Source organism: Larimichthys crocea, chromosome I, assembly GCF_000972845.2.
Source record: "Larimichthys crocea isolate SSNF chromosome I, L_crocea_2.0, whole genome shotgun sequence".
In the NCBI taxonomy this organism is placed as follows: Eukaryota; Metazoa; Chordata; class Actinopteri; family Sciaenidae; genus Larimichthys; species Larimichthys crocea.
In genome coordinates, this window is record NC_040011.1 from 35,159,807 (window position 1) to 35,184,402 (window position 24,596).

General features: G+C 40.1%; 2 protein-coding genes across 9 annotated transcripts in view; both read right to left on the reverse strand.

The window, feature by feature from the left end:
• LOC104937910 (protocadherin alpha-C2) overlaps positions 1–24,596 on the reverse strand; it is a 203,919-nt gene that overhangs the window by 168,149 nt on the left and 11,174 nt on the right. Inside the window, exons 1-2 of one of the 8 annotated variants that reach the window (XM_027278155.1) lie at positions 19,828–21,303; positions 18,799–19,784 (exon numbers count right to left, since the gene is read on the reverse strand). The exons of 1 other annotated variant lie outside the window; for it this stretch is intronic. In XM_027278155.1, the coding sequence (XP_027133956.1) occupies positions 18,799–19,784; positions 19,828–21,196 (2,355 nt within the window). In that variant the 5' untranslated portion in view covers positions 21,197–21,303. Of the gene's footprint in view, positions 1–108; positions 2,563–2,871; positions 5,296–5,915; positions 8,447–8,972; positions 11,390–12,194; positions 14,843–18,798; positions 19,785–19,827; positions 21,304–21,821; positions 24,341–24,596 lie in introns of those variants that run through there. 6 more of the 8 variants (XM_027278143.1, XM_027278149.1, XM_027278156.1 and 3 more) reach the window with 6 other exon arrangements.
• On the reverse strand, positions 15,574–18,078 carry LOC109138900 (protocadherin alpha-8-like). Its single transcript, XM_019260576.2, has one exon. The coding sequence runs from the start codon at positions 17,935–17,937 to the stop codon at positions 15,574–15,576; it is 2,364 nt and encodes a 787-aa protein (XP_019116121.2). The 5' UTR covers positions 17,938–18,078.

Genomic DNA, 24,596 nt, shown 5'->3' on the forward strand with positions numbered 1-24,596 from the left:
TATTTGAGACCTAGGTGTAGAGAATGAGTGGGCATCAGACTGTGATGCAACTAATTTAAATGCATACATACTTATAACCCATTGTTTAGAGAGAACTATTGATCTTACCTCTTCAGGCGTACGTCTTCTATCAGGGAGCACGAGAGTATTCGCATGGCTGCCTGGTACAATAGTAGATCCTATACTCATTCTGGGTCCAACTAGCATGTACCGTTTGTCCCCAGATCTGTACTGGATGCTGTGACACAGTGTCCCGTCATAATTAGGCTCTTGCAGATACTTAGAAGTATAGTCTGTGGATTTTGAGCACTGCATTGCAATCAGCACGATGATACTGATGAGGAAAAGTACTGAAACTGATCCCAGAGTTATCATCAGATAAAAAGTCACATCATTCCCCTCCTCATCCTTTGATGCACTTTTAACATCAGAAGCAGCAAAAGCTTCTTTGGGTTCCACGACTTTAACAATCACAGTAGCTGTTGCTGACAGTGAAACGTTCCCATTGTCTTTCACCAGTATGACCAGTTTATGTTCAGCCTCGTCTGTCTCTGTGAATGAGCGAAGTGTTCTGATCTGTCCTGTATAGCGATCCAAAGCAAAGAGACTGTGGTCAGTAACTTCCTGCAGTGAAAACAGTAACCAGCCGTTATATCCTATATCAGCGTCATAGGCTCTGACTTTAGTCACCAAGTGTCCTGCGTTCACATTGCGGGGAATCTCCTCCACACCTTCAGCAGAACCGTTCGAGCTGACTGGATACAGGATGACTGGAGCGTTGTCGTTCTGATCCAGAATGAACACGTTCACTGTGACGTTGCTGCTTAGTGACGGAGTTCCAGAATCTGTGGCAACAACTTGGAACTGGAACGTTTTCAGAGTTTCAAAGTCAAAACTTTTCAGAGCCAAAATGTCTCCATTTTCAGAGTTGACGTTAAGAAATGAAGTCACTGTATTTTCATGACCTACATTCCTGAAAATATTATACGAAATAAGCGCATTCTCTCCTTCGTCACGATCAGATGCTGTTACAGAAAACACAGAGGCTCCTGGGGGATTATTTTCGATTAGGTAGAAAGTATAGGGGCTCACTGAAAACGTGGGACTGTTATCATTCGTGTCTGACACAAACACGTTTATAGTCTGTTTAGATGTTAACGCTGGTTCACCTGCGTCTTTAGCGATTATTGTAATATCATATCTGGATTGTTGTTCCCTGTCAAGCTGTGACTTAGTGACAACTGCAAACATGTTATCTTGTATTGATTGAGTTAATGTAAAAGGACTGTCTTCGGCGACATAGCTGATTATTTTGCCATTAATTCCAGAGTCTAAATCAGTAATGCTGATAAGCGCTACCGTGGTACCTGGTCTTGAGTCCTCTGAAACAGCATTTGATAACGATGCCACTTCTATCTCAGGGGGATTATCGTTCATATCTACAATTTTAATTATAACACTTTTATCTGTTCTGAATGGAATGATTCCTTTATCAGAGGCCTGTATATCAATGTCAAAGCTGTCTTGTTCTTCAAAGTCTACATGACCTTTTACAATTATCTCTCCAGTATCAGAGTTGATATTAAACAATTCTCGAATTTTACTTTTTACATCACTGCCAAATGAATAAGCAACTTCCCCATTGGAACCGTCGTCCATATCGGTTGCGTTAACTTGAATGACTGTTGTGCCAATTGGGGCGTTCTCTTGTAGCAAGGCTGAGTATGTGTCTTTTGTGAACACTGGCATATTATCATTAACATCTAGAACATCTATGTATATATCAACTGTGCCTGTCTTGGGGGGATTTCCGCCGTCTATTGCCGTTAACTTTAATTTATGGCTACGTTTAGCCTCTCTGTCAAGCTGTCTCTGTAATTGTAATATTGGGGTTTTGCCATCTCTCCCACGATCTTTAATCTCTAAACGAAAATACTCGTTTTGACTGATTTTATACTGTTGGACGGAATTTGTGCCACCATCCGGGTCGTATGCATTTTGCAACTGATATCGCGCTCCAGGCAATGCAGACTCTGAGATTTCAAGCCTCTTTGTTTTCTCTGGAAATGTGGGAGAGTGGTCGTTCAAATCTGTTATCTCCACTGTGACATAATGTACTTCTAGTGGGTTTTCGAGAACAGTTTTAAGGTTAATTAAACATACACTGTTCTCCTTACATATTTCCTCTCGGTCTATCCTATGGTTCGCATAAAGGACCCCGTCATTATCATTTACCTTGAAAAGCGGTTCAGTCGAGCCGGACATAATACGAAACCCCCTCTGCTTCATCAAATTCAGGTCTATTCCCAAATCTTTTGCAATATTCCCAACAAAACTTCCCTCTTTGAGCTCTTCGGATATAGCGTATCTCAGTTGTCCCGAGGCAGCTCTGAAAAATAAAACCAAAACCAAAACGGCGAGAAAATGTGGTCGTTGTCGCCATGTCTCCCATCCCCCTCTGTGTTTCATGTTTTGAGGTAAAAGTGCGAGTCCAAACGTGTCCATCAATGTTTCCTTCTCGCGATTAGTATCTCCATCAAAGCATGAAATATATATGTATTTCTCGCTGGAATATAATTTAGAAAAAAACAGTCACCATGCGCATATATATATGCAAGTCTGCCAGCTAAATGTTCAACCAGACTGAACATACCAGCAGGTCATGTGTATCCTGTTCAGATATTAGGCGTTATAGTGATAAGGTACTGCCACCCTGTGAATGTGTTTGTAAATGCATTTTATTACTTTAAAGTGTGGACTAAAGGACACTGTGTAAAAGGGGATGTTTTCAATCAAAAAGTTCATCATCAAGAAGATAATGACAAAAGACATCCTTAAATATACATGCAGCAAATCTAAATATTGACTCACCTCCCCAGATGCCCTCCTCCTGTCAGGTAGCACGAGAGTATTCGCATGGCTGCCTGGTACAATAGTAGATCCTATACTCATTCTGGGTCCAACTAACATGTACCGTTTGTCTCCAGATCTGTACTGGATGCTGTGACACAGTGTCCCGTCATAATTAGGCTCTTGTAGATATTTAGAAGTATAGTCTGTGGATTTTGAACACTGCATTGCAATCAGCACGATGATACTGACGAGGAAAAGTACAGAAACTGATCCCAAAGTTATCATCAGATAAAAAGTCACATTGTCGTCTTCGTCAACTTTAGTTGCACTTTTGACATCAGAAGCTGCAAAAGCCTCTTTGGGTTCCACAACTTTAACAATCACAGTAGCTGTTGCTGACAGTGAAACGTTCCCATTGTCTTTCACCAGTATGACCAGTTTATGTTCAGCCTCGTCTGTCTCTGTGAATGAGCGAAGTGTTCTGATCTGTCCTGTATAGCGGTCCAAAGCAAAGAGACTGTGGTCAGTAACTTCCTGCAGTGAAAACAGTAACCAGCCGTTATATCCTATATCAGCGTCATAGGCTCTGACTTTAGTCACCAAGTGTCCTGCGTTCACATTGCGGGGAATCTCCTCCACACCTTCAGCAGAACCGTTCGAGCTGACTGGATACAGGATGACTGGAGCGTTGTCGTTCTGATCCAGAATGAACACGTTCACTGTGACGTTGCTGCTTAGTGACGGAGTTCCAGAATCTGTGGCAACAACTTGGAACTGGAACGTTTTCAGAGTTTCAAAGTCAAAACTTTTCAGAGCGGAAATGTGACCGTTATCTGAATTTACATTCAGGAAAGATGTTACGTCATTTCCTCTAGCAATATGATATGAAATAGCTGCATTGTCATTCACATCTTTGTCGGTTGCGCTCACAGAGAATATTGACGCTCCTGCAACGTTATTTTCTACCAGATAAAATTGTAATGGATTTTGAGGAAATTGTGGACTGTTGTCATTTACATCTGATATCTGAATGCTGAGAGTTTTAAATGCAGATAATGGAGGTTCACCACAATCACTGACTTTTATTGTTATTTCATAATTTGACACCTCCTCTCGATCCAAAAATCCCTTCGTCACCACTGAATATGTGTTTTCCTTATAAGAAGGTTTTAATTCAAAAGGTACGTCATTAGTTATGCGTGAAATCATTTTGCCATTTACACCAGAGTCCTTATCTGTCACACTAATTAGAGAAATAATTGTTCCAGGTTTTGAATCTTCAGACACTGTATTAGACAGTGATGTGACTTCTATTTCTGGTGCATTATCGTTGACGTCTTTTATCTTTATAGTGACCCTACAACCTCCCCTTAATGGAGGTGTTCCTTTGTCTGATGCCTGAACATCTAGTTTATAAATCTCAGATAACTCAAAATCTAACGGTCCTTTCAGTTTAATGTGTCCAGTTAAACTATCCAGTTCAAATATGTCGTAGGCTTTACGTGCTAATGTTTTGCTAAGGCTATACTCTATTTCCCCATTAGTCCCTTCGTCTGCATCTGTTGCATTCACGTTTGTCACAGTCGTACCAACTGGAACGTTTTCATATATTTCTATTTGATAAGTATCCTGACTAAACACTGGACGATTATCATTACTATCAAGAACAATAATAGAAACATTTAGCGTCCCTGATCTTTGAGGTTTACCTCCATCAACTGCTGTAACAAACAGCATGTGTTTATTCTTTTGTTCTCTGTCTAAGGACTTTCTTAGAACTAAAAATGGTATTTTATCATCATCGCTTTGACTAACCTCTATTTCAAAGTGATCGTTTGACGTTAATGTATACGTGCGGATGGAGTTCATGCCAGCATCAGGATCACGGGCCGCGTGCAATTGGAACCGAGTTCCCGGAGATGTATGCTCTGCTATTTCAAATTGCTGTTCCTTTTCAGGAAAACTGGGCGAGTGGTCATTTACATCAGTAATTTCCACAACTACGTAGTGAATTTCCAAAGGGTTTTCAACAAGGATTTTAAGTTCCATTAAGCATGCACCATTCCCCTGACACAGCTCCTCTCTGTCGATTTTCTTACTGATCTGTAAGGCACCATTGTCCGGGTTAACCTCGAAAAAAGCATCCTTAGATCCAGACACAACACGGAACCGTCGATCAGTCAAAGAGCTTTTTTCCAAACCAAGATCCTTGGCAACATTTCCAACAACAGTTCCTTCTTTCATCTCCTCTGGAATAGAGTACCTTAATTCAGCTAAAGCCTGCTTTCCGACAAACAGCAGTAAGAAAAAATGAAAAGCAAACCAACAACGATAACTTGATACACATCGTCTTTTGTTCCCCATCGTTATCCAACTATAGAAAAACACAAATTAGCCTGTTTCTGCTGCAAAAAAATTGTTTATGTCCGACCACCACACGGTCTCATCCGATTTCCGTCCTTACATCAAATGTATCCTCTGCTGTGAGGGACCAAACAAAAGATTCGTTAGGGGAGGGACACAGTCGTATATGGCTTTGTTGATGTTACACTGACACCAAGAGGACCAACATTTGATATCACTTGAGACTGTATAAAGGCGTACATATTTTGTTAGCAAATCTACCTGCAAAGATCAAGACAACAGTATAGAAAGCGCTCTATCAGAAGCACCTGCAGCTGAATGAAAGTAACGCTCATTACGTTCATTACCATGGACAGTGATCACTGTAACCGATATCCTTTAAGAGTTCTATATTCAGTTATCAAGCCAGTTACACAGATGCTTAAACAAATGCGTTCATAACGCCAATAGCAATTGTAGGTAGGGGATGGTTTACTTGGCAGATCCATGTCAAAACCTCTTTGCCATACATTGCCAGAAATAGAAGCTACAGTTATGCTTCTGCATCTTTATTTCCGTTAATTTCTTTGAAATGAGTGATGATAAAATATTTCGATAATCAAAAAAAATGAACGACATACTGTTACACCGATCAGAGCAGGATGTGTCACACAGTCCACATGTTTTAATCTTCAATGTTCCATTTAAACATGCCTTACCTCTGAAGTCGCAGATCTCCTGTCAGGGAGCACTAGTGTATTCGCATGGCTGCCTGGAACTATAGTCGATCCTATACTCATTCTGGGTCCAACTAGCATGTACCGTTTGTCTCCAGATCTGTACTGGATGCTGTGACACAGTGTCCCGTCATAATTAGGCTCTTGTAGATATTTAGAAGTATAGTCTGTTGACTTTGAACACTGCATTGCAATCAGCACGATGATACTGATGAGAAAAAGTACAGATACTGATCCCAGAGTTATCATCAGATAAAAAGTCACATCATTCCCATCATCATCTTTTGTTGAACTTTTGACATCAGAAGCAGCAAAAGCATCATCATCTTTTGTTGAACTTTTGACATCAGAAGCAGCAAAAGCCTCTTTGGGCTCCACAATTTTGACAATCACAGTAGCTGTTGCTGAGAGTGAAACGTTCCCATTGTCTTTCACCAGTATGACCAGTTTATGCTCAGCCTCGTCTGTCTCCGTGAATGAGCGAAGTGTTCTGATCTGTCCTGTATAGCGGTCCAAAGCAAAGAGACTGTGGTCAGTAACTTCCTGCAGTGAAAACAGTAACCAGCCGTTATATCCTATATCAGCGTCATAGGCTCTGACTTTAGTCACCAAGTGTCCTGCGTTCACATTGCGGGGAATCTCCTCCACACCTTCAGCAGAACCGTTCGAGCTGACTGGATACAGGATGACTGGAGCGTTGTCGTTCTGATCCAGAATGAACACGTTCACTGTGACGTTGCTGCTTAGTGACGGAGTTCCAGAATCTGTGGCAACAACTTGGAACTGGAACGTTTTCAGAGTTTCAAAGTCAAAACTTTTCAGCGCCAAAATGTGACCGTTGTCAGAATTAATGTTAAGAAATGATATCACTTTATTTTCATAACTGGCATCTCTGAGAATATGGTACGAAATAAGAGCATTGTCTCCCTCGTCACGATCAGACGCGACTAAAGAAAACACGGACGCTCCTGGGAGGTTATTCTCAGTGACATAAAAATTATAACTCCTCATTGAAAACTCTGGGCTGTTATCGTTTACGTCCGATACAACAACTCTTAATGTGTTTTCGGATGTTAAGGCAGGCTCACCTGTATCTTTCGCGATTACTGTTACGTCATAAATAGATCTGTTTTCCCTGTCAAGCTGTGACTTTGTTACTACGGCGTACATGTTGTCCTGTATTGAAGGCGTTAGTGTGAAAGGGACATCACCTTTAACAAAGCTGATAACTTTCCCGTTCATTCCAGAGTCCAGATCTGTAATGCTGATTAATGCTACAGTTGTTCCTGGTCTAGAGTCTTCTGAAATTTTGTTAGACAGTGACGTTACCTCAATTACAGGTGCATTGTCATTTATGTCCTTAATCTTTACAGTTACACCTTTATCTGTTCTATATGGAACAGCACCGTTGTCGGATGCTTGGATGTCTATCTCGTAACTGTCATCCACCTCGTAGTCTAATTGTCCTTTCACAATTATTTTACCTGTGCTCGAGTCGACGTCAAATAGCTCGCGCACCTTACTGTTTACATTACCAAAAGAATAGCTAACATCTCCATTTAAACCGTCGTCCATATCTGTGGCATTTACTTGTATGACCATTGTTCCAATCGGCGAATTCTCATTTATCTCTGCAGAATATACGTCTTTAGTGAAAACTGGGGCGTTATCATTCATATCTAAAACATCTATTAATATTTGCATAGTCCCTGTTTTAGGAGGCTTACCCCCATCCAGGGCTGTGAGCAGTAGTGTATGGCTGCTAGAGGCCTCTCTGTCTAATGGGCTTTGTAATTGTAAAATAGGTACTTTGCCATCTTTCCCACGATCTTTCACTTCTAGCCGAAAATTATTATTCGAACTTAGTTTATACAGCTGAACAGAATTCATGCCACCATCTGGATCGTGAGCAGCATGCAACTGAAATCTGGTTCCCGGTAAAGTGGACTCTGAAATCTCGAGCCTTTTGTTATTGTCCGGGAAAGAAGGCGAATTATCATTCACATCTAACACTTCGACTGCGACATAATGGATCTCCAGTGGGTTCTCGAGCACGGTTTTAAGGTTTATTAAACATGCACTGGTCCGCTGGCATATTTCCTCTCGGTCAATATTACGATTCACGTATAAAATCCCGTCATTTTCGTTTACCTGGAATAGGGGTTCAGTGGAGCCAGAAACAATTCGAAATCCCCTTGCTTTTAATATATTTGGATCGATTCCGAGATCTTTTGCTATATTCCCAACAGCACTGCCTTCTTTGATTTCTTCCGATATAGAATATCTTATCTGTCCCGATGTCTTGCCTAAAATCAAACTCAAAGCCAGGGCGATGGCGAGAAATTTCCTTCCTTGTCGCCAGGAGTCCTTTCCGCTTTGTTCCATTTTATGGTACCAATTGATGAATCCAGAAAATACCGAATAATGTACAGACTGTTTACATATCCACCAGTTGAAGAAAGAAATCAATCCACGTCTTGCAATGCGCTCAGTTCATATGGACTGAGAAATGTTCAAATAAAATCACATTCGGGTGATGATGGTCTGCCCTCCTGAATGCTTCAGAGGCAGTCTCACAGACTTGCGTATGGTAAACTGATGTGATGCGTATTTCTGGTTGTTTAGTGCCACCATGCGATTCTTTCACAAAAACATTTTTATATCAACCTCCATTGACAACATAATCTGACAGCCGCCAAACTTTGCACACAAGGAGACGATTAAATGGCCAGGTCACATGAATTCAGAATTACTCACAGTTAATATAGGATTAATGACTATAAAAAATCAATTTAAATTTTCAGTTTAAACCTCATAGCATGTCTACCAGAGACAGTTGTGATCTATTGCATAAATAGAAAAATGGAAGGATTATCTGAAATTGACACCCATTGCTCAAACAATGTTAAATAACAAAAAGTTTATTGTATTTGTAATGATTTAGAAAGTTTTAGTGTCACTAAGATGCCTGGTCACTTATGCTTCTATCAATATGATTCTGCAACACAGTCTGAAAAACAACATTTAAGTTTGTCTTACCTCTGAAGTCGCAGATCTCCTGTCAGGAAGCACGAGAGTATTTGCATGGCTGCCAGGAACTATAGTAGATCCTATACTCATTCTGGGTCCAACAAGCATGTATCGTTTGTCTCCAGATCTGTACTGGATGCTGTGACACAATGTCCCATCATAATTAGGCTCTTGTAGATATTTAGAAGTATAGTCTGTGGATTTGGAGCACTGCATTGCAATCAGCACGATGATACTGATGAGAAAAAGTACAGAAACTGATCCCAGAGTTATCATTAGATAAAAAGTCACATTGTCCTCTTCGTCAACTTTAGTTGAACTTTTGACATCAGAAGCTGCAAAAGCCTCTTTGGGTTCCACAACTTTGACAATCACAGTAGCTGTTGCTGAGAGTGAAACGTTCCCATTGTCTTTGACCAGTATGACCAGTTTATGCTCAGCCTCGTCTGTCTCTGTGAATGAGCGAAGTGTTCTGATCTGTCCTGTATAGCGGTCCAAAGCAAAGAGACTGTGGTCAGTAACTTCCTGCAGTGAAAACAGTAACCAGCCGTTATATCCTATATCAGCGTCATAGGCTCTGACTTTAGTCACCAAGTGTCCTGCGTTCACATTGCGGGGAATCTCCTCCACACCTTCAGCAGAACCGTTCGAGCTGACTGGATACAGGATGACTGGAGCGTTGTCGTTCTGATCCAGAATGAACACGTTCACTGTGACGTTGCTGCTTAGTGACGGAGTTCCAGAATCTGTGGCAACAACTTGGAACTGGAACGTTTTCAGAGTTTCAAAGTCAAAACTTTTCAGCGCGGAAATGTGACCGTTATCTGAATTTACATTCAGGAAAGACGTCATATCATTTTGACGCCCGTCTCTAACAATATGATATGAAATAGCTGCGTTGTCATTCAAATCTTTATCTGTTGCGCTCACAGAGAATATTGATTTTCCAGCTTCGTTGTTTTCTACGAGATAGAAGTGTAATGGGTTTTGTTCGAAATGTGGAATGTTGTCATTTACATCTGATATCTGAATATTTAGAGTTTTAACAGTAGATAAGGAAGGTTCACCACAATCAGTTGCTTTGATTGTTATTTCATAATGTGACACCTTCTCGCGATCCAAAAATGCCTTTGTTACAACCGAATATATGTTCTCCTTATATGAAGGTTTTAATTCGAAAGGCACGTCTGAGGTTATGCTTGATATGATTTTGCCATTGACCCCAGAATCTTTATCCCTCATACTGATGAGGGAAATTATTGTTCCAGGTTTTGAGTCTTCAGACACTGTATTAGACAGTGAAGTGACTTCTATTTCTGGTGGATTATCATTGACATCTACAATCTTTATAATAACCCTGCACTCACCCGTTAATGGTAGTGTTGCTTTATCTGATGCCACAACATCGAGTTTATAAATGTCGTTTTCTTCATAGTCTACAACTCCCTTTACTCTAATCTCTCCAGTCAATTTATCTAGTTCGAAAATGTCATAGATTTTTCGCCTCAATGTTTTTCCAAGGCTGTATTCAATTTCCCCATTACTGCCTTCATCAGGATCTGTCGCATTTATTCTAAATATTGAAGTGCCGAATGCAACATTTTCCTGTATTGAAACTGTGTAAATCTCTTGTCCAAAAATCGGGCGATTATCGTTACTATCAAGAACAATAATAGAAACATTTAGTGTACCTGATCTTTGGGGTTTACCTCCATCAACTGCTGTAACCAGTAGCGTGTGTTTGTCCTTTTGTTCTCTGTCTAACGATTTCTTCAACACTAAAAATGGTATTTTCTCCTCATCGCTTTGACGCATATTTATTTCAAAATGTTCATTTGGGGTTAAAGTGTATGTACGAATAGAGTTAACTCCAGCATCGGGATCACGAGCAGTGTGCAATTGAAATCGCCCTCCTGGTAATGTATGCTCAGCAATCTCAAATGTCTGTTCTCTTTCTGGAAAACTAGGAGGGTGATCATTTACATCAGTAATTTCAACAATTACATAGTGTATTTCCAAAGGGTTTTCAACGAGGATTTTAAGATCCATTAGACAAATACCGCTGCCCTGACAGAGCTCCTCTCTATCAATATGGCTGTGGACGTACAATTCCCCATTATTTTGGTTTACCTCAAAAATAGCGTCCTTACTTTCAGACACAACACGGAACCGTCGATCAGTCAAAGAGGTGATATCGAGGCCAAGGTCCTTTGCAACAATTCCAACAACAGTTCCCGTTTTAACCTCCTCTGGAATTGAGTATCTTAACTGAGCCGAAGCCTTTTCTCCGAAAAGCAGCAGTAGAGCCAAACGAAAAGCAAACCAGTAGCATTCCCTTGTTCGAATTTCTGTATGGTTTCCCATCGTTGTCAAACCAGAAATACATACGCATGAGCCTGTTACTGGAAAGAATAATTATTTATGTCCAACCAGCTGAACATTGTATATACGTCAACCGGAAAGTGTGATTCCAGCGGCTGTTGTTCCTAATCCAAAGATCGTCTTTGCTCTATTCACTAGGAAACAAAAGAGTTGAGGGGGAGGGACGAAGTCGTCTGTGGTTTACTGATGTAATAGTGACACCCAGAGGTTATTAACAAGGATTAATTTAGCTATATATACCATATACTTGTATGTAAATGGCCTTGAAATGACAAAACAATTCAAATATTACATTGTGTGTGTGTGTGTGTGTGTGTGTGTGTGTGTGTGTGTGTGTGTGTGTCTGTCTGTGTCTGTCTGTGTCTGTCTGTCTCTGTCTCTCTTAATACAGTTCAGTCGGTTACTGTTCTTTGTGTAAAACACTGTACAAATATAATAATAATAATAATAATAATAATAATAATAATAATAATAATAATAATAATAATGAACGTAAATCAAAAGTTTAACATTTCTACTCTTTCTGTTTGTTTGATAGATTGCCTGTGTTGCAGTAGTCATGTAGCTCAGGGTTGAAATAAATGTAGCCCATAGAAAATGCTCGCACAACTCAACAGGAACAGCACCAATTTCAGACATCCAATCACGAATTGGTTAGGATTTCTTGGACTGTTAGTAATGCAACTGTCAAAACGTAGTGCCCAAGTATTCCATAAAAAAGGCACGATATCAAGATTTAATCACTCTATTTCGCTTGATAAAAGAAAACACAAAGCATTTCAGCACCATGGACAGAGGTCACAACCAAACAAATAGCTTTATTTCGTGGCATTGTTTTTAAGCTCTTACCTCTCCAGATGTTATCCTCCTGTCCGGGAGCACCAGAGTATTCGCATGGCTGCCTGGTACAATAGTAGATCCTATACTCATTCTGGGTCCAACTAGCATGTACCGTTTGTCCCCAGATCTGTACTGGATGCTGTGACACAGTGTCCCGTCATAATTAGGCTCTTGTAGATATTTAGAAGTATAGTCTGTGGATTTTGAACACTGCATTGCAATCAGCACGATGATACTGACGAGAAAAAGTACTGAAACTGATCCCAAAGTTATCATCAGATAAAAAGTCACATTGTCGTCTTCGTCAACTTTAGTTGCACTTTTAACATCAGAAGCAGCAAAAGCCTCTTTGGGTTCCACAACTTTGACCGTCATAGTAGCTGTTGCTGAGAGTGAAACGTTCCCATTGTCTTTCACCAATATGACCAGTTTATGTTCAGCCTCGTCTGTCTCTGTGAATGATCGAAGTGTTCTGATCTGTCCTGTATAGCGGTCCAAAGCAAATAGACTGTGGTCAGTAACTTCCTGCAGTGAAAACAGTAACCAGCCGTTATATCCTATATCAGCGTCATAGGCTCTGACTTTAGTCACCAAGTGTCCTGCGTTCACATTGCGGGGAATCTCCTCCACACCTTCAGCAGAACCGTTCGAGCTGACTGGATACAGGATGACTGGAGCGTTGTCGTTCTGATCCAGAATGAACACGTTCACTGTGACGTTGCTGCTTAGTGACGGAGTTCCAGAATCTGTGGCAACAACTTGGAACTGGAACGTTTTCAGAGTTTCAAAGTCAAAACTTTTCAGCGCGGAAATGTGACCGTTATCTGAATTTACATTCAGGAAAGATGTGACGTCATTTTGATTAACGTTTCTCACAATATGATATGAAATAGCTGCATTGTCATTTAAATCTTTATCCGTTGCGCTCACAGAGAATATTGATTTTCCAGCTTCGTTGTTTTCTACGAGATAGAACTGTAATGGATTTTGTTCGAAATGTGGACTGTTGTCATTTACATCTGATATCTGAATATTTAGAGTTTTAACAATAGATAATGAAGGTTCACCGCAATCAGTTGCTTTGATTGTTATTTCATAATGTGACACCTCCTCTCGATCCAAAAATCCCTTCGTGACCACCGAGTACGTGTTCTCTTTATAAGAGGGCTTTAATTCAAAAGGCACATCATTTGATATATGTGAAATTATTTTTCCATTTATACCAGAGTCTTTATCTGTCACACTAAGTAGTGAAATAACTGTTCCCGGCTTTGAGTCTTCAGACACTGTACTAGACAGTGATGTGACTTCTATTTCTGGTGAATTATCATTGATGTCTATAATCTTTATAATGACCCTACACTCACCAGTTAATGGAGGTGTGCCTTTATCTGATGCCTCAACGTCCAGTTCGTATAACTCATTTTCTTCATAGTCTACAACTCCCTTTACTCTAATTTCTCCAGTTAATTTGTCTAATTCAAAAATGTCGTGAACTTTTTTCTTCAGAGTTTTTCCAAGGTTGTATTCAATTTCGTTATTGGCTCCTTCATCAGGATCTGTCGCATTCATTCTAAATATTGAAGTACCGAGTGGAACGTTTTCTTTTATTGTGATTTGATAAATCTCCTGACTGAACACTGGTCGATTATCATTAATATCAAGAACAATAATAGAAACATTTAGTGTCCCTGATCTCGGAGGTTTTCCTCCATCAACTGCTGTAACCAGTAGCGTGTGTTTGTCCTTTTGTTCTCTGTCTAACGATTTTTTCAACACTAAAAATGGTATCTTACCCGCTTCGCTTTGACGGATATTTACTTCAAAATGTTCATTTGACGTTAATGTGTATGTACGAATAGAGTTAAGTCCAGCATCGGGATCACGAGCAGTGTGCAGTTGAAATCGTCTTCCTGGTAATGTTTGTTCAGCTATCTCAAATGTCTGTTCTCTTTCTGGAAAATTAGGAGAGTGATCATTTACATCAGTAATTTCTACAGTTACGTAGTGTATTTCCAAAGGGTTTTCAACGAGGATTTTAAGCTCAATTAGACAAGCGCCGCTGCCCTGACAGAGCTCCTCTCTATCAATATGGCTGTGGACGAACAATGCCCCGTTATTTTGGTTTACCTCAAAAATAGGGTCTTTACTTCCAGACACAACACGGAACCGTCGATCAGTCAACGAGGTGATGTCGAGGCCAAGATCTTTCGCAACATTTCCAACAACAGTTCCGTCCTTAAGCTCCTCTGGAATTGAGTATCTTATCTGAGCCGAAGCCTTTTTATCAAAAAGCAGCAGTAGCGCCAAATAAAAAGCAAACCAGTAGTAGTCCCTTGTGCGAGTTTTTGCGTGGTTCCCCATCGTTATCCAACAACACACAGCAGGTTGTTAATGCAACAAACAATTATTTATGTCCATGCATCTTCACACTACACACAATGCGATTTCATTAGCTGGTGGGCTTCATTCAAGTGCTGCCTTTGCTGACTAAGATGACAAACAAAAGGTTCGTGAGGGGAGGGACAACGTCATTTGTGGTTTCCCGGTGTAATAGTGACACCCAGAGGCAATTATTGAGAACAAACGTTAATGCATTCCCAAGTTTCTTCTTAAAACAAAGAAAACGGCAAAACAACAGTATTTTCAGCCTTTAAACATTGCTGTTGCTTTCCTCTCTCTCTGTCCGCACTCCTTGATAAATAAAACATTTTGTTTATGAACGATGGCTTTCACCCACTAAGTTTTTTTTTTCTTCTTTTTTTAAATTGGTGATTAAAATAATACTAGTAATGCGTTACAGCACCGCAGTCAGCAATCACATGTCAAACGGCAGTTCATTATTAGATCCAAGCATGTTGCACAACTCATCAGAAACACTGAACATCTTCTAACTGCCCAGCTACTTGTTGGTTTGAAGCTGCTCCTTTCTGGGAACACACTGTCAAAAACTCACTTACATTATACAAACTATGAAATATTGAAACCTGGGAAATACTGAACTTTTCATTTCAGCACCATGGACAGCGATCGCAACCAGTAGTGACTGACATTTTTACAAAGGGTCACCTCTTTTATGTATTTCAGATCTATTAGTATTCGTGACAACTGAGATAAGTGCATGCATTAACAATATACACAGGTGGTCAGAGTATAGAGTAGAGAGTCATCAGCCAACAGAGTTATAGAACCAGATACTACATTTTGCTACATCGACTTACATTTCGAAATATCTTTCAGATAGGTGAGACAATGACCAATATCAGAAAGAGCACACTAAATAACCATTTGAGGTTACTGCGGGGTATATTTGACACTGCTCTCTGTACAACAAGATTTAGAGACCTAAGAATGCATGATTGAAAACACATTGTAGAAAATTAGGTTTTTAAAGTCTTACCTCTCCAGATGTCCTTCTGTCAGGGAGCACTAGAGTATTCGCATGGCTGCCAGGAACTATAGTAGATCCTATACTCATTCTGGGTCCAACTAACATGTAACGTTTGTCTCCGGATCTGTACTGGATGCTGTGACACAGTGTCCCGTCATAATTAGGCTCTTGTAGATACTTAGAAGTATAGTCTGTGGATTTTGAACACTGCATTGCAATCAGCACGATGATACTGACGAGGAAAAGCACTGAAACTGATCCCAGAGATATCATCAGATAAAAGGTCACATTGTCCTCCTCGTCAACTTTAGTTGCACTTTTAACATCAGAAGCAGCAAAAGCCTCTTTGGGCTCCACAACTTTGACAATCACACTAGCTGTTGCTGAGAGTGAGACGTTCCCATTGTCTTTGACCAGTATGACCAGTTTATGCTCAGCCTCGTCTGTCTCTGTGAATGAGCGAAGTGTTCTGATCTGTCCTGTATAGCGGTCCAAAGCAAAGAGACTGTGGTCAGTAACTTCCTGCAGTGAAAACAGTAACCAGCCGTTATATCCTATATCAGCGTCATAGGCTCTGACTTTAGTCACCAAGTGTCCTGCGTTCACATTGCGGGGAATCTCCTCCACACCTTCAGCAGAACCGTTCGAGCTGACTGGATACAGGATGACTGGAGCGTTGTCGTTCTGATCCAGAATGAACACGTTCACTGTGACGTTGCTGCTTAGTGACGGAGTTCCAGAATCTGTGGCAACAACTTGGAACTGGAACGTTTTCAGAGTTTCAAAGTCAAAACTTTTCAGAGCGGAAATGTGACCGTTATCAGAATTTACATTTAGGAAAGACGTCATATCATTTTGACGCCCGTCTCTCACAATATGATATGAAATAGCTGCGTTGTCATTCAAATCTTTGTCCGTTGCACTCACAGAGAATATTGATTTTCCAGCTTCGTTATTTTCTACGAGATAGAACTGTAATGGATTTTGTTTGAAATGTGGAATGTTGTCATTTACATCTGATATCTGAATATTTAGAGTTTTAATAGTAGATAATGGAGGTTCACCACAATCAGTTGCTTTTATTGTTATTTCATAATGCGACACCTCCTCTCGATCCAAGAGAGCCTTTGTGACAATTGAATATATGTTCTCCTTATACGAGGGCTTTAACTCAAATGGCACGTCTGAGGTTATGCTTGATATTATTTTCCCATTTACACCTGAATCTTTATCCCTCATACTTATGAGTGAAATCATTGTGCCAGGTTTTGAGTCTTCAGACACTGTATTAGACAGTGATGTGACTTCTATTTCTGGTGGGTTGTCGTTTACGTCAATGATTTTTATAATGACCCTACACTCACCTGTCAGTGGAGGTGTACCTTTATCTGATGCCTCAACATCGAGTTTATAAACATCGTTTTCTTCATAGTCTACAACTCCTTTTAGTCTAATCTCTCCACTTAATTTGTCTAATTCAAAAATGTCATAGACTTTCTTCTTCAGAGTTTTTCCAAGGCTGTATTCAATTTCCCCATTACTGCCTTCATCAGGATCAGTCGCATTCATTCTAAATATTGAAGTACCAACTGGAACATTTTCTTGTATTGAAATTTGATAAATCTCCTGACTGAACACTGGACGATTATCGTTACTATCAAGAACAATAACAGAAACATTTAGTGTCCCTGATCTTTGGGGTTTACCTCCATCAACTGCTGTAACTAGGAGGATGTATTTGTCCTTTTTTTCTCTGTCTAATGACTTCTTCAACACTAAAAATGGTATTTTGTCCTCGTCGCTTTGACGAATATCTATCTCAAAATGTTCATTTGACGTCAAAGTGTATGTACCAATAGAGTTAAGTCCAGCATCGGGATCACGAGCAGTGTGCAGTTGAAATCGCCTTCCTGGTAATGTTTGTTCACCTATTTCAAATCTCTGCTCTTTTTCGGGAAAAATAGGACGGTGATCATTTACATCAGTAATCTCGACAACAACGTAGTGTATTTCTAAAGGATTTTCGACTATGACTTTTAGCTCCATCAGGCAAGCACCGCTGCCCTGACAAAGCTCCTCTCTGTCGATTTTCCTCTGGACAAAGAGAGCCCCACTGTGTTGGTTTACCTCAAAAAATGTGTCCTTTGATTCCGATACAACACGTAACCGTCGGTCAGCCAAGGAGGTGATGTCAAGGCCAAGATCCTTCGCAACATTTCCAACAATAGTTCCATCTGTCACCTCCTCTGGAATTGTGTATCGTATTTCTCCCAAAGCCCGATTTCCGAGAAATGACAGTAAAGCCAAATGAAAAGCAAACCAGGACCAGACCCTTCTTCTAGTTTGTATTTCGATTCCCATCGTTATCCAACAACAGATTAATACACCAAATCCCGTTACCGCAATAAACGTCTGTATCAAACCAGGTTTCTGTCGAAAATGTACAAATGGAGCAGCATTATTCCATCGGGGGGCGAGCTCGGTTCTAATGCCTTGTCTGCTTTTTTCATGGGCTAAACAAAAGCATTGTGAAGGGGAGGGACAACGTTTGCTCTGGTTTCCCAATGTTATACTGACTCCTGGAGGTTACTGAGAAATCACAAGGCTGTATATACACGTATTTAAGAATATTTCTGGAAGCCTTTATGCATCATTACGATTTCAGCGTTAAAACAAGTGATCCAATTGTTCACTTTGTGTGACCAAAAAATATGCCTAGTATGTCTCGAGATAATGTGGAAAGGCGTATTAGTTGAAGTTGTGAACACATACCATAATTAATGGGCTCGTTTTGTTTATTTAAACGTATTTGTACACCATGTTCTGTGTGAACTAAAGAAGCATTTGCGTTTCAGCACTATGGACAGAGATCTGAACTAGGCGTTTTGTTTGTGTTTTTCTTAACACAGTAGCCCAGCCTCATGCTCAGTACTCATACAAAAATAATTTTGCGACACAGCAAAACAAAGAAACTGAGCCTTTTGTTATGGAAACAATAAAAGTTGTCCAGTGAATACAGATTTTTTCTATATGGTCAGATGAAGATAATAAGCATCAGGATTAATCAGACTTGCAACATGATCTAATTTGATTTTAGCTATTTGGTATTTTACTCGGGGCTTTAGTAAGGTGGTAAAATAAAAATACTCCCTTGACTACAAAGCAAGAAAAAACTGAATGCATATAAAAATAAACTGTATATGATGTTTATTAGGTTCTTACCTCTCCAGATGTCCTTCTGTCAGGGAGCACTAGTGTATTCGCATGGCTGCCAGGAACTATAGTAGATCCTATACTCATCCTGGGTCCAACTAGCATGTACCGTTTGTCTCCAGATCTGTACTGGATGCTGTGACACAGTGTCCCGTCATAATTAGGCTCTGGTAGATATTTAGAAGTATAGTCTGTGGATTTTGAGCACTGCATTGCAATCAGCACGATGATACTGACAAGGAAAAGTACAGAAACGGATCCCAAAGTTATCATCAGATACAAAGTCACATCATTACCATCATCATCTTTTGTTGAACTTTTAACATCAGAAGCAGCAAAAGCCTCTTTGGGCTCCACAACTTTGACAATCACAGTAGCTGTTGCTGAGAGTGAAACGTTCCCATTGTCTTTCACCAGTATGACCAGTTTATGTTCAGCCTCGTCTGTCTCTGTGAATGAGCGAAGTGTTCTGATCTGTCCTGTATAGCGGTCCAAAGCAAAGAGACTGTGGTCAGTAACTTCCTGCAGTGAAAACAGTAACCAGCCGTTATATCCTATATCAGCGTCATAGGCTCTGACTTTAGTCACCAAGTGTCCTGCGTTCACATTGCGGGGAATCTCCTCCACACCTTCAGCAGAACCGTTCGAGCTGACTGGATACAGGATGACTGGAGCGTTGTCGTTCTGATCCAGAATGAACACGTTCACTGTGACGTTGCTGCTTAGTGACGGAGTTCCAGAATCTGTGGCAACAACTTGGAACTGGAACGTTTTCAGAGTTTCAAAGTCAAAACTTTTTAGTGCGGAAATGTGACCGTTATCTGAATTTACATTCAGGAAAGACATTACGTCATTTTGATTCCCGTCTCTCACAATATGATATGAAATAGCTGCGTTGTCATTTAAATCATTGTCCGTTGCGCTCACAGAGAATATTGATTTACCAGCATCGTTATTTTCTACGAGATAAAACTGTAATGGATTTTGTTCGAAATGTGGACTGTTGTCATTTACATCTTAATGGATTTTGTTCGAAATGTGGACTGTTGTCATTTACATCTGCTATCTGAATATTTAGAGTTTTAACAGTAGATAATGGAGGTTCACCACAATCAGTTGCTTTGATTGTTATTTCATATTTTGAAATCGCCTCTCGATCCAAAACTTCCTTCGTGACAATTGAATATATGTTCTCCTTATAAGAAGGCTTTAACTCAAAAGGCACGTCTGAGGTTATGCTTGATATTATTTTTCCATTGACGCCAGAGTCTTTATCTGTCACGCTAAGTAGCGAAATAACTGTTCCAGGTTTTGAGTCTTCAGACACTGTATTAGACAGTGATGTGACTTCTATTTCCGGTGGGTTGTCGTTGGCGTCTATGATTTTTATAATGACTCTACACTCACCTGTCAGTGGAGGTGTACCTTTATCTGATGCTTCAACATCGAGTTTATAAACGTCGGTTTCTTCATAGTCTACAGCCCCCTTTACTCTAATCTCTCCAGTTAATTTGTCTAATTCAAAAATGTCGTAGACTTTTTTCTTCAAAGTTTTTCCAAGGCTGTATTCAATTTCGCTATTGCTACCTTCGTCGAGATCTGTCGCATTGATTTTAAATATTGAAGTGCCCACAAGAACATTTTCTTTTAACGCAATTTGATAAGTATCCTGACTAAATACTGGACGATTATCATTACTATCAAGAACAATAATAGATACATTTAGTGTCCCTGATCTTTGAGGTTTACCTCCATCAACTGCTGTAACCAGTAGCGTGTGTTTCTTCTTTTGTTCTCTGTCCAACGATTTCTTTAACACTAAAAATGGTATTTTCTCCTCATCGCTTTGACGAATATTTACTTCAAAATGTTCATTTGACGTCAATGTGTATGTACGAATAGAGTTAAGTCCAGCATCAGGATCACGAGCAGTGTGCAGTTGAAATCGCCTTCCTGGTAATGTATGTTCAGCAATCTCAAACGTCTGCTCTCTTTCTGGAAAATTAGGAGAGTGATCATTTACATCAGTAATTTCTACAATTACATAGTGCATTTCTAAAGGGTTTTCAACGAGGATTTTTAGCTCCATTAAGCAAGCACCATTTCCCTGACAGAGTTCCTCTCTGTCGATTTTCTTACGCACATACAGAGCCCCATTGTCTTGGTTTACCTCAAAAAATGTCTCTTTAGATCCAGACACAACACGAAACCGTCGGTCCATTAAAGAGGTGATGTCTAGACCAAGGTCCTTAGCAACATTCCCAACAGCAGTTCCTTCTTTCACTTCCTCTGGAATGGTGTATCTTATTTGAGCAAAGGCCTGCTTCCCGAAACACAACAGCAGAGCCAAATGAAACGCGAACAAATAGTACTCCCTTTTTCGACTCTGTCTGTTGGTCCCCATCATTATACTTCAAATTACTGGAAGCACACCAAAGGGATATTACTGCGACAACAAATGATCTCGGTCCAAACCGTTGTGTATCACATACTTGTGGCGTGCTTGATTCAAATGCCTGCCCTGCTCAAGAGGACAAACAAAAGCATTTTTTTCAGGGGAGGGACAAAGTCGCCCATCGTTTCGCAATGTTACACTGACACCCGGAGGTCATCACAGGGAAGTAATAGACTGCATTTAGAGTATATATATAAATATACAAATTTTGAGTAACGTTCTGTAGTAAAATTAGTATGTTGTCTCTAAAAGAGTATCATATTTCTAACAGGGTTCTTATTAACATAGGAAATTTGTTACAATAATCCTGTAGCTCAGTATTGAAATAAATAAAGCCCATAGAAAATGCTTCCACAACTGCACAAAAGCATCAATTTCATACATCCAAATGACTGATAGGTTACAATTTATTGGACTGTTTATAGATGCAACTGTCAAAATCACAGTGCCCAAGTATTCTGTGACAAAGGCATGATTTCTAGATTTGACATCACTCTCTTTTGCATTTCAGCACCATGGACAGAGGTCACAACCAAAAAAATAGCTTAATTATGTGGCAATGTCTTCAAGCTCTTACCTCTCCAGATGTCCTCCTCCTGTCAGGGAGCACCAGAGTATTCGCATGGCTGCCTGGAACTATAGTAGATCCTATACTCATTCTTGGTCCAACTAGCATGTACCGTTTGTCCCCAGATCTGTACTGGATGCTGTGACACAGTGTCCCATCATAATTAGGCTCTTGTAGATATTTTGAAGTATAGTCTGTGGATTTTGAACACTGCATTGCAATCAGCACGATGATACTGACGAGGAAAAGTACAGAAACTGATCCCAGAGTTATCATCAAGTATAATGTAACATTGTCCTCCTCGTCAACTTTAGCAGAACTTTTAACATCAGAAGCTGCAAAAGCTTCTTTGGGCTCCACAACTTTGACAATCATAGTAGCTGTTGCTGAGAGTGAAACGTTTCCATTGTCTTTCACCAGTATGACCAGTTTATGTTCAGCCTCGTCTGTCTCTGTGAATGAGCGAAGTGTTCTGATCTGTCCTGTATAGCGGTCCAAAGCAAAGAGACTGTGGTCAGTAACTTCCTGCAGTGAAAACAGTAACCAGCCGTTATATCCTATATCAGCGTCATAGGCTCTGACTTTAGTCACCAAGTGTCCTGCGTTCACATTGCGGGGAATCTCCTCCACACCTTCAGCAGAACCGTTCGAGCTGACTGGATACAGGATGACTGGAGCGTTGTCGTTCTGATCCAGAATGAACACGTTCACTGTGACGTTGCTGCTTAGTGACGGAGTTCCAGAATCTGTGGCAACAACTTGGAACTGGAAAGTTTTCAGAGTTTCAAAGTCGAAACTTTTTAGGGCGGAAATTTGTCCATTTTCTGAATTTATATTCAGAAATGGGGCAATTTTAACTTGACTACCTTCCTCTCTAACTATATGATAGGTTAAAACTGCATTTTCATTTAAATCTTTATCTAAAGCAGTAACCGAAATTATTTGGTTTCCAGGCACGTTATTTTCTTGCAGGTAAAGTTCAATTGGATTATTCATAAATTGTGGGGCATTATCATTCACGTCTGAAACCTCAATGCTCAGAGTTTTAATTGTAGACAGAGGAGGCTGCCCACAGTCTGTAGCTGTTACTGTAATGTCATAATGTGAAATTGCTTCTCGATTCAAATTCTGGTTCAAAACTAAGGAGTACATATTGTCTTGAAATGATGGTTTTAAATCGAATGGTACATTATCTGAAAGGCTGCATATTACTTTACCGTTTAAGCCGGCGTCTTGGTCTGTAATACTAATCAGAGACACCACCGTCCCAGGTTTTGAGTCTTCAGACACCATGTTTGACAGAGAAGTCACTTCTATTTGTGGTTTGTTGTCGTTTTTGTCTAACACTTTAATGATCACCCTGCAATCAGTACTCATTGGAGGCTGTCCTTTGTCAGTGGCGTGGACGTCTAACTTATAAACATCAACCTTCTCAAAGTCAATTTCTCCCTTTACTCGAATTTCACCAGTGTCTTTATCTAGACTAAACATATCGTATATCTTCCGGTCAAGTTCACCACCGAAAAAATATGCAATGTCTCCATTTGCGCCCTCATCCACATCAGTCGCCATTACCTTAATTACACTTGTATCTGCATCTACATTTTCAGGTACTGTTACTGAATATACTTCTTGGCTAAATGTAGGATGGTTATCATTTGAATCGAGAACCATGACTGTAACATTAAGTGTCCCTGATCTCGGTGGATTTCCACCGTCAACTGCTGTCAGAACCAGTTTGTGCTCGTGGTATTTTTCCCGATCTAGAGACTTTTGCAGAACTAAGAATGGTATCTTGTCCTCTCCCCTCTCCCGTATTTGTATGCTGAAATATTCGTTTTGGTTTAATTTATACACACGCACTGTATTTATGACAACATCTGGATCGTGCGCAGATGGTAACTGGAAACGTTTTCCAGGAACAGTAGACTCCGCAATCTCTAATATTTTTAATTTCTCTTGAAAGCTTGGTGAATTATCGTTTACATCTATGATTTCAACTCCCACATAATGTATTTCCATGGGGTTCTCGGCTACCATTTTGAGGTTTAATAAACATGGGGAAACGTTTTCACAAAGCTCCTCTCGGTCGATGTTCTTTTTCACATACAAAGCGCCGTTGTTCTGATTTACTTCAAACTGATCATCTTTAGTTCCCGAAACGATACGAAATCGTCGTTCCTGCAGCGAACTGATGTCCAATCCTAAATCCTTGGCTACATTTCCCACAATAGATCCCACTTTTACTTCCTCTGGAACGGAATATTTTATCTGAGCTGAAACAATTTCCACGCAGCTGAGCATCACAGAAAAACGGATGGCTAACCACCAGGATTGTATTCCTCCTCTTTGTCCTCCGGCTCCCATCGTTTCCGTTTTGTTTATTATTAAATCCACTCACGAGTCCTTGCGATAAAGGAAATTGCCTAAGCCACAGCATATATTGTTGAATTATATTCCATATTTTCAGTTTATCAATGTACAACTGGAACAAAGGGTGCACATTCTTCTGTTGAAGGTACTGTCTCTTCTCTGTCGACGTGAACAAAACCTCCCTGGAAGGGGCAGGTCCAGCGTCCACCACAACAATTTGTGCTTATATGACACTGACACCTAGTGGACTGGCCAGATAATAATATTTTTAAGCGAACCGCGATATAAACCACGATGGCAAGTTGGAGCTCCTTGACTACAAATTGTGAATAATTTCTGTATAGTATGACAATCGGGAAACAGACTGAAGCGTTATAGACATCACTATACTAAAAACACTAAAAATCACGT

Excerpts from the sequence above, each read along its gene's own strand:
- LOC109138900 (XM_019260576.2), bottom strand. The coding sequence starts at position 17,937 with ATGGGAATCGAAATACAAACTAGAAGAAGGGTCTGGTCCTGGTTTGCT.